The following is a 9,011-nucleotide window of genomic DNA, read 5'->3' as shown; positions in this document are numbered from 1 at the left end:
TGCTACGTGTTTTATGTGTGGGGACAACGTATATGTGAGGTGACGAGTATATATGCGTTGTCATTGGGTTAAAGCATGCGAGTGAAAATTTTTTATTTGAATTCATTATCATATATTGAGAGATTTAAGAGTAAAACCACGAAGGGTGATGTCGTGCCATTATATTCATAATATTTCATGGTGAGGACGAAAGTAAAAGCACGAAGGGTGATGTTGTGCCATTCATTTTCATATCATTACTTTATCTGATTTTCGATTTTGGTGATTTACTTGGTTATATTATTGCTTAATTGGGAAGATGTTATTTCGGGATTTGTACCTCCCTTTTTATGATATTTTCCCATTCGCATGTCCCCTCCCGGTTAATATTTTATCATTCTTCTTGTTATTTTGCTGCTTTATATATATTTGTACAAGGTTTTTACATAGGTGTCTTTTTATAGCCTCGTCACTAACTCGTCAAGGTTAGGCTCGACACTTACGAAGTACATTGGATCAGTTTCATAGTACACTTCTGCACTTCTTATGTAGATACTGGTATTGGTCCCAGTGGTGCTAAGAGTTGTGTCGGCTCGGATCACTTTCATATGGAGACTCGAGGTAGATCTGCTGGCATTCGCAGACCTTGAAGTCCCCTTCTATTTCCTACCATTACTGTTTATCTCTTTCGAACAGTTGTATTTATTTCAGACTATGTTTGTAGACTTCTAGTTGCTCATGTACTTGCGACTCCGGATCTCTGGAATAGTTAGTATCATGTTTTTTATATTCGCACTGTGTTAGATTTGGAGTTTATTTCTTGTTTATTGTCATTACTTGAGTTAATTGCTAAAAACTGGTTAATTTCTTTATTAATGTCGGCTTGCCTAGCAAGTGGATATTAGACGCCATCACGGTCCCGAGGTTGGGAATTCTAAGTCGTGACAAGTTGGTATCAGAGCACTAGGTTGCTTAGGTCTCACGAGTCATGAGCAAGCTTAGTAGAGTCTGGAGGATCAGTATGGAGACGTCTGTACTTATCTTCTAGTGGCTATGGAGTTTTAGGGAAAAAAATCACTTCTTTTTTTCTCTATCGTGCGATTTTGTTCTATCATTGATATTTGAATCATTCCATTCTTGTTCCCTCGCAGATGGTGAGAAAACGCACAACATCTACAGCCGCACAGGAGCCGGAGCCCCCTGTTGTAGCCACTACCAGGGGTAGAGGCCGAGGCCTAGGTCGAGCCAGAGGCAGAGGCAGAGCTCACCCTAGAGCTCGAACAGCAGTGTCACGGCCCAATTTTTCTCCGTAGGATATCGTAATGGCACCTAATCTCTAAGACTAGGTAAGCCTAACAAAAGATGCGGAATATAACTGAAATGACAAATAACTCTCAAATACTCAACAATTTAATCATTAAGAAACTCTGCAACTCAGCATATACAACTCCCAAAATTCGGTGAATACAAGTCACAAGCTCTAAATAGTAGTACTGAATAATCCTATACATCAATGTCTATAAAAGTATAAGGAAAATAGAATAGTCTAGGTAGAGGGGGACTCTGAGGCCTGCGGACGCTGGCAGGTATACCTTGAAGTCTCCATAACTGAGCTCTCGCTAATACCTGGGCCGGTAGGAGGTACCTGGATCTGCACAAAAAGATATGCAGAAGCGTAGCATAAGTACATTACAACGGTACCCAATAAGTGCCAAGCCTAACCTCGGTAGAGTAGTGACGAGATCAGGTCAAGGCCCTGCTGGAATAAATAAGAAAAGTTGTACAAGTGTATGGCAGTGTAGTGATGACAGCAATGAAATTGAAACAACACATGTCAAGGTTAGCTACACGGAACTAAAGCAAATAATACAACACGGAGAAAACGAGGAAATATATGCTAAGAAAACAAAATAACCAAAGACAAGTGCAGCAATAGAGAAGTACCAACAAGAGTCACTACCGAGGTACCTCCTCGTAGCCTCAAATCACAAAAATAATTCACAATCTTTCCTTATATCACCGCGGGAGTCTTTCATTTAGTTTTGAAAATTATTTTTTCGAAATAGCATCCCCCGTTTTATCCCACATTATCACACCGAATGACTTCTAGTAGTTCCCCTACTCACCACGCATATCAAGCCCACCTTATCTCACAGCATACGTTTCAACCCCAAAACTTTATACCACCGCATGCGTATCAATATCACAACGTATCACAAATCGCACCACAAGTGCCCAATATCACAACTTGCCAAAGAAATCAACAATAACAGTGTTTTCATAATAAAGAGCTCATGGCTCAACCACAATGTACACAAGAGTCTCAACAATAACAACCGGAAGTGAGTAACTCAACATAATAGTATTTCATAACTTAACATTTTGCCTCAATGTGAATCATGGGCTTTATAACTCAACACCAGTTTCATCAATAAGATATTCTAAGAATAACAATAAGTAAAGAATTCAACGGTCAAATAATGAATATGGAATAAAAGAAACAAGAACTTCAACTAAACGTGTAGAGAAATTAACAAGTAAGAGATAAAACAAGTAGAGCATATGAAAATAGACTAATGATGATGAAGATAACATGTTAAGATAACTCGATTAAGGCATGAAAGGAATCTACATAGCTAAAACCGGTACATTTCTACAATTAGCCTGTATACACACTCGTCACCTTGTATACACGGCTTCCAAACATCACATTCATCACAAAACAACACCAATCCTAAGGGGTAATTTCCTCACACAAAGTTAGGCAAGACACTTACCTCAAAACACGCTACTCAGTCTACTAGTAGGCCTTTCCCTCGATTATCCAACTCCGAACGGCTCGAATCTAGCCAAAACAACTTCATACTATAAATATAAACTATAGAAAACTATTTCGAACAATAAAATTATGATATTTGCAAAGAAATAAGAAGTCAACTCAAAAAATCAACCCGGGCTCACGTCTCAGAATCCGACCAAAATTACAAAATCCGAACACCTAATCGATAACGAGTCCAACCATACAAGAATTACTCAAATCCGACCTCAAATCTCCTTTCAAGTCCCCAAATTTTAGCCTAAAAAGTTTTCACAATTTTTCCTCAAATTTCCAACTCAAATCACAAAGTAGATGATGAAAGTAACAATAGATTCATATAATTTAACCAAAACCAAGTTAAGATTTCTTACCCCAATGTTTCCCTTGAAAATCTCCCGAAATATCGCCACAAACCGAGCTCTCTAGGTCCAAAAATGGATTATGAAATCAAACCCTTGAAAATAGGCCTTTTCTGCCGAGTGATTTTGCTTTTGCGGGCCTTTAGTCGCATCTGCGACGCCACACCTGCAGAAAAACTATCACTGGTGCGGTTTCCACTTAGGCCATGACTTTCCGCTTCTTCAGACCAAACGCGCATCTGCGCATCCGCTTCTGCGGACTAAAACATGCTTCTGCTAAGCTTGCTCCTGCGGGCAAGGTCCACTTCTGCGGAAATAGACCAAGCTAGCCCCGTCTGCATCTGCGACCACTCCTCCGCACCGACAGACTCGCAGATGCGGATATCTCCTCGCACTTGCAATCCCAGCTGGGCAAAGCCAGCTTCGCTTCTGCGATCAGATCTTCACTTTTGTGTGTCCGCACCTGCGGCCAAACCCTCTGCATGTGCGATGACACCAGAACAGCAGTGGTTCAGCAATTGCATAAGTCCAAAATTATTTCGGATTCAATCCGTTTCACACCCGGGGTCCCCGGGACCCCGTTCGAATATACCAACAAGTTAAAAAACACCTAACGGACCTACTCGAGGCCAAATGTCATATCAAACAACATTGATTCTATGAATCGCAACCCAATTCAAGCCTATGAACTATGAACTTCCGAATTTCAAAACTAATGTCGATTCGTACCAAAATAACTCTAATTGACTTCAAACTTTGCACGTAAGTCATAAATGACATGACAGACCTATTCAAACTTCCGAAATCGGGATCCGACCCCGATATAAATAAAGTCAACTCCCGGTCAAACTTTCCATTCTTCCAAACATTAAACTTTCTCACTTTCGCCAATTCATGCCGAAACGATCTACGGACTTCCAAATCAACATCCGGACATGCTCCTAAGTCTAAAATCACCATACAGAGCTATTGGAATCATCAAAACTCTATTCCGGAGTCGTATACACAAAAGTCAAACTACGGTCAACTCTTTCAACTTAAGGCTTCAACTTAGGGACTATGTGTCCCATTTCACTCTCAAACCAAAACCAAACACCCCCGGAAAGTCACATAATCATAATACAACATGGAGGAGGCAATAAATAGGGGATCAGGGCTAAAATATTCAAAACGATCGGCCGGGTCGTTACAAGTAGCACCCACAGTGGAGCCTCAAATTGATCATGAGGAGGAGATCCCAGCTCAGACTGCACCCGTCGGACCCGCTCGGGTCCCAGAGGGATTTATAGACATGCATGTACTTCAGGACGCTCTAGTCCATTTAGTGGGCCTTATGGAGAGTATGGCCCAGACCGATGCATTTTCTGTGGCACCAACTGTCTCTTAGGCTGGGGGAGGAGCACAAACTTCTACTACTCACACTTCGGAGTAGATGGCTCCCATATATCATACTCTAGTAGTCCAACCAGTTGGAGTAGTTCAGCCTATTATTATTGTACATACCGGGGAGAGGCCCGCGATGTCTTCTGAGGAATTGATGAGATTGGATAAGTTCATAAAGCTCTTCCCTATTCGCTTTAGTGGTGCACCTTCTGAGGACCCACAGATTACTTGGACCGTTACCACGAGGTGTTACGCAACATGTGTATTGTTAAGACTAATAGGGTCGCCTTTGTAGTGTTCCAGATGACTGGTTCCCAAGAGGTGGTGGCAAGATTTTGAGCGGAGCAGACCAGCTGGTTCACCCCCACTTACCTAGGATCTATTTTCGCAGCTATATCTGGATAAGTTTATTCCTTTCAAATTGAGAGAGGAGTACCGCAGGCAGCTTGAGTGCCTTCAACAGGGTAGCATGAGTGTTGCCCAATATGAGACCCGATTTGTTGACCTAGCTCGCCATGCAGTTATCTTACTCCCTACTTGTAATGACATGGCCGATCGTTTTAAGTATTATAGCCTCGTTCCCCTATTTATAGTTAATTCTATGTTTGTTTGTTGTTATCTGACTTTCTAGGGTGGTTGGTTTGGTTCCGTGGATGTTTCAAAATGAATTGAGGCACTTAATCCCAAGGTTGGAAGCCTAAGTTAAAAGAGTTGATTGGATATCCCCTTTTGTGTAAATGAACTAGGAATGGAGTTTTGATGGTTCATTTAGCTCTGTATGGTAATTTTGGACTTAGGAGTGTGTCCGGATATTGATTTAAAAATCCGTAGATGATTTTGGCTTGAATTGGCGAAAGTGAGAAAAGTTAAAGTTTGGAGAGTTGAGAAGTTTGATCGAGAGTTGACTTTATGGTTATCGGGCTTGGATTTTGGTTCTGGAAGTTTGAATAGGTATGTTGTATCAATTATGACTTCTATGAAAAATTTGAGGTCAATCGGAGTTGGTTTGATAGGTTTCGGCATCGATTGTAGAAGTTGGAAATCCATTAGTTTCATTAGGCTTGAATTGGGGTGCGATTTTTGTTTTTGATGTTGTTTGATGTGATTTGAGGCTTCGACTAAGTTCGTATCGTATTTTGGGACTTGTTGGTAGGTTTGGATGGGGTTCCGGGGGCCTCGGGTGAGATTCGAAATAAAGAGTGGTCGCAGAAGTGGAGGAGGGGGCTGAAGGGCAGCTCCGCAGGAGCGGAGGGATTTGTGCATAAGTGGTCCTGCATGTGCGAGAAGGTGACCGCTGGTGCGATTGGTCGAGAACTTAAGTGAGTCCCGCAAGTACGAAATGCCTGATTATATAAAATCAAGGGTTTTGAGGATTTTCTCATTTTTGGACTTTGGGAGCTCGGATTGAGGCAATGTTTGAAGGGGTTTTCACTAGATTTTGAAGAGGTAAGCAATTTTTGATCATTTTTATCCATTAATATTGAATACCCATTGAATATTCCCCATAAATTTGGTGTTTTTGAGGTGAAATTTGGGGAATTTTGACACATGTATTGGAGAGTAAGATTTGGGGATTTGAGTGTCGATTTGTGGTCGTAATTGGATGATTTTTGTATGGTTGGACTCATTGTTGAATGGGTATTCGGATTTTGTAAATTTTGATGGATTCAGAGACATGGGCTTGGGGTTGACTTTTTTGGGTTGACTTTTTTACTTTTGTTATAGAACTTAGCTTTTTCGAATGGAATTGATTCATATATCTTGTATTGATTGTATTAAGTTTCTTGTGGCTAGATTTGAGTCGTTCGGAGGCCGATTCACGAGGCAAGGGCTTGTTGGAGCAGAGGGTTGCTCGGTTTGAGGTAAGTAACACTTCTAAACTTGGTTCTGAGGTTATGAATCCCTGAAATACGTGTTATGTGGCTGGTATTGAGGTGACACATGTGCTAAGTGATTGAAGTGTGGGCGTGCACCGTAGTAATTGTGACTCGGTTGTTTCCAGTATCGTGTAGTCGTCGAACCTTATTGTTATTCATGTAATCCCTACGTGTTAGAGTAATTGGGCTGCAATCCATGTTAGAAATCATGTTTAGGCTATATGCTTATTCTATTGGGACCCACTGAGGTCATTTCTACTATTGAGTTATTTGCTTAAACTGCAATGTTATACTCAGTAACATTCATCATTTGCATATCATATCTCCGTCTCTATTGTCATTTATTGTTACATCATGTTATCATTGTTTGGACCGATTGGCATGAGATTTGAGAGCTCGAGAGACTAGAGAGATCGATGACTGAGTTGGCGCCTGAGGGACAGATTTTGAGTGATATTGATCGGATCAGGTTGCGCGCACAGCAGGTTTGATTGATTCAAGATGGGATCGGGCTGCACGTCGCAACAGGTATTATTGATTCATGATAGGATCGGACTGCACGCCGCAATAGATTTTATTAGTGCTTGGGCAGGATACGCCCCTCCGGAGTCTGACATACCAATAGTGAGCGCAGGTATCATACAGGGCTGAGTGATTGAGTGTGATGAGTGAGAGTTGAGGCAATCAGATTGAGTACTCTGAGAGTGTGAGTACATGGGAGTATCATTGTGATGCATTGCATTTGACAAGCATATATGTTTATGTAGGCATAGAGATGTAACATTACTCATGCTAGCTATACTTGGCACATTTTACCGGTATTGAGCTTAATTGTTGAATTTGAAAGCATGTCTACGTTTTCGTACTGTATAAACTGATTAGGAGATTTCTCTGAGTATTACTGTCATTTCCATGTCATATCGTACTGTTATTATCTGGATTTGTACTGTGCCTTTTTTAGCTTGTCACTGCTTTCAGCCCAAGGTTAGTCTTGTTACCTATTGAGTACATTGGGTCGGTTGTACCCATACTATAATCTGCACTCCATGGACCCGGTGGTTGCTAAACTTAGAGTATTACCTGCTTGGAGACTTTTGATGTAGTTGCTTTGGCATTCGCAGACCTCGACTCTCCTTCTTTTAGTTTTTTTTAGCATTGTTCTATCTTTTCAAACAGTTATATTAGAAGTTTTTAACTATTTTGTCATTTAGTAGCTCATGTACTTAGTGACACCCGAATTTTAGGGATTTTTTTATTGAGTCACGGTATTTCTTATCGGTTATTTATGGGATTTTTTACTGTTAAACTTATTTCATCATGTTTTCAATTTAAAATGCATAATTATTTGTGATTGTTGGCATCACGACATGTTGAGTTTTGGGTCGTGACACTACTGAGAGGGAGAGCATGAGGAGATTCATTGATGGACTTACTTTCAGTATTAGGCTACAGCTGGCCAAGGAGACCAGGGATGATATTTCTTTCTAGAGGGCCGTAGAGATTTCTAGACGAATCGAGATGGTTCATGGTCAGGATAGAGGGGCGACATCTGAGAAGAGACCCCATCATTTCGGTAGCTTCAATGGTGCCTCATCTAGAGGCAGAAGTTCTTTTGGTAGAGGCTATCCTCCCAGGCCATTTCAGTCAGTGCTTCAGGTATCCCACGGTGCTTCGGGTAATCGTGGTTCTTATGTGTCTCATCTGGAGCACCTAGCCCACTGTGCACCATCATCTCCTATTAGTGCACCTTTGATCCAGAGTTATCAGAGTGGTTATTCAAGTCGACATGGCCAGTTCCAAGGTCAGCAGTCACAGCAGTCGAGGGCTTGTTATACTTGTGGAAATTCGAGGCACGTTTCTAGATTTGCCCTAGGTCATAGGGCGACATGCCACAGCAGAGTTCTCGTGCCATGGTTCTGGACCCAGTTGCTTCACTACCCACTCAGCCAGCTAGAGACTGGGGTCAGGCTGCTAGAGGTGGAGGTCAGGCCATTAGAGGTGGAAGCCAGCCAGCTAGAGGCCGTCTGAGAGGCGGAGGTCATAGTGGTGGGGCCCAGCCCCGTTTTTATGCATTTCCAGCTAGACCTGAGGCATCGTCATTTGATGTCGTCATCACAGGTATTGTTCTAGTTTGCCATAGAGATGCTTTAGTCCTATTTGATCTTGGCTCTACTTATTCCTACGTGTCATCCTATTTTGCTTCATATCTAATTATACCTCGTGATTCTTTGAGTGCTCATGTATATGTGTCCACTCCCGTGAGATGTTCTATTATTGTAGATCGTGTTTATCGCTCATGTGTGGGTTTCTATCGGGAGCCTTGAGACTAGTGTAGATCTCCCACATCTTGATATGGTGGACTTTGATGTTATTTTGGGCATGGATTGGCTGTCACCTTATCATGCTATATTGGATTGTCACGCCAAGACGGTGACCTTAGACATGTCGGGGTTGCCTCGATTAGAGTGGAGAGGGATTCCTAGCCATTATACCAACATGGTTATTTCTTATGTGAAGTCTTGGCGCATGGTCGAGAAGGGATGTCTAGCATATTTGGCCTATATCAGTGATCCTAGCACGGAGGTTCCTTCCATG

General features: G+C 41.8%; 1 protein-coding gene across 1 annotated transcript; it reads left to right on the top strand.

The window, feature by feature from the left end:
* Window positions 1–8,302: 8,302 nt before the first annotated feature.
* On the top strand, window positions 8,303–8,740 carry LOC138910019 (uncharacterized). Its single transcript, XM_070201238.1, has one exon. The coding sequence runs from the start codon at window positions 8,303–8,305 to the stop codon at window positions 8,738–8,740; it is 438 nt and encodes a 145-aa protein (XP_070057339.1).
* Window positions 8,741–9,011: the final 271 nt, after the last annotated feature.

The sequence above is a fragment of the Nicotiana tomentosiformis genome, chromosome 1 (assembly GCF_000390325.3).
Source record: "Nicotiana tomentosiformis chromosome 1, ASM39032v3, whole genome shotgun sequence".
Lineage (NCBI taxonomy): Eukaryota > Viridiplantae > Streptophyta > Magnoliopsida > Solanales > Solanaceae > Nicotiana > Nicotiana tomentosiformis.
Note: the sequence above shows the minus strand (reverse complement) of the source record. Positions and strands in the feature narration are given on the sequence as shown.

Coding starts and splice junctions, on each gene's coding strand:
- LOC138910019 (XM_070201238.1), top strand. CDS start 8,303: ATGCCACAGCAGAGTTCTCGTGCCATGGTTCTGGACCCAGTTGCTTCA.